The sequence below is a fragment of the Salmo trutta genome, unplaced genomic scaffold (assembly GCF_901001165.1).
Source record: "Salmo trutta unplaced genomic scaffold, fSalTru1.1, whole genome shotgun sequence".
NCBI lineage: Eukaryota > Metazoa > Chordata > Actinopteri > Salmoniformes > Salmonidae > Salmo > Salmo trutta.
In genome coordinates this window covers 19,336,812-19,338,487 of record NW_021822911.1, presented here as the reverse complement: position 1 = coordinate 19,338,487, position 1,676 = coordinate 19,336,812, and the positions used below count along the sequence as shown (strand labels likewise).

The following is a 1,676-nucleotide window of genomic DNA, read 5'->3' as shown; positions in this document are numbered from 1 at the left end:
CATATGGAAATGGAAGATGTATTTTCCCTCACTAGAGGACAACCTGAAGAAGACAGTCAGCTACATTTTGGAGTGATGCATTTAAATGTAGGGGTCGCTAAACAAAGGAACACAACACTTATTTGTCATCACTCATTAATATCATGTTGAAATCAATTGTACGACAGGAGGGAGATGAGGTTGCACGCCCTGTTAAAACTAACAGCTCAAAAACCACACGGAATCTGGGAATAATGTGTACATCACTGGTTAGAGGACGATTTATAGAAAACAGCTAGCTACATTTTGAAGTGTTGCATTTTGATTCAAGTCGGTCACCAACGTGGTAAGTGTAACACGGCTCTTTTTGTGTTAGTCACTTTTTGTTAAATCTCATAAATAGCAACTCTTCCATTTCAGAGCCTGGATTTTCCCCCTGAGGCTAATATCCATATCATGTTGAAATCAATAGAACAGGGGACAAACGTTTAGGCTTCTACATTGTGACATCATTAAAATACTCCTTCTACAAAGTTAAAACATTCTACATTGTGACATTAATTCATTGATATCATGAAACAACTCCTTCATGACTTTTCTGATGTTTAATCAGAGATCTTTTATCAGAGTAACTCTTCCCACATTGATTACAGCTACAAGGTTTCTCTCCTGTGTGTGTTCTCTGGTGTTGAGTCAGATGGCAAGATTGACCAAAACTCTTCCCACATTCACCACAGCTATAAGGTTTCTCTCCTGTGTGTGTTCTCTGATGTGATACCAGGTTGGCTGACTGAGTAAAAGTCTTCCCACATTGATTACAGCTATAAGATTTCTCTCCTGTGTGTATTCTCTGGTGTAAAGTCAGATAGAAAGATATAGTAAAACTCTTCCCACATTGATCACAGCTATAAGGTTTCTCTCCTGTGTGTCTTCTCTGGTGCACTGTCAGCACTCCAGATCGACAAAAACTCTTCCCACATTGATCACAGCTATAAGATTTCTCTCCTGTGTGTGTTCTCTGGTGTAGTGTCAGAGTTCGAGATGCAGCAAAATTCTTCCCACATTGACCACAGCTATAAGGTTTTTCTCCTGTGTGTATTCTCTGGTGAGCTGTCAGCTCTCCAGATCGAGCAAAACTCTTCCCACATTGATCACAGCTATAAGATTTCTCTCCTGTGTGTATTCTCTGGTGAGCTGTCAGCTCTCCAGATCGAGCAAAACTCTTCCCACATTGATCACAGCTATAAGATTTCTCTCCTGTGTGTGTTCTCTGGTGTTGAGTCAGATGGCAAGATTGACCAAAACTCTTCCCACATTGATCACAGCGATAAGGTTTCTCTCCTGTGTGTGTTCTCTGGTGTGGAGTCAGACCACTAGAGTCTGTAAAACTCTTCCCACATTCACCACAGCAATAAGATTTCTCTCCTGTGTGTGTTCTCTGATGAATTTTAATGCCTGATGAGGTGAATCTCTTCCCACAGTCAGAGCAGCAGGGAGTTCTCTTCCCTGTGGATGTCTGCAGGTGTTTATTGAGGTGTTCTAATGTGGAGAGACTCTTCTCTGCCTTGTCAGCATCATGAGGTTGTTGAGGCTCCCCAGAGGATCCACGATAGTCCCATATCTCTCCTGTGTGAACAACAAAGTCAGACAGATGATATAAAGGCCCACAACAGCGGTAATCCACTGTAAAAGGTGAT

At 41.7% G+C, this 1,676-nt stretch overlaps 1 protein-coding gene across 1 annotated transcript; it reads right to left on the bottom strand.

Annotated features, from left to right (window-relative positions):
• Window positions 1-643: 643 nt before the first annotated feature.
• On the bottom strand, window positions 644-1,252 carry LOC115186750 (zinc finger protein 180-like; the record flags this gene model as incomplete). The annotated part of the gene is made up of 1 exon (XM_029746270.1): window positions 644-1,252. A coding segment is annotated over one exon (609 nt), but the record flags the coding sequence as incomplete, so codon positions are not given.
• Window positions 1,253-1,676: the final 424 nt, after the last annotated feature.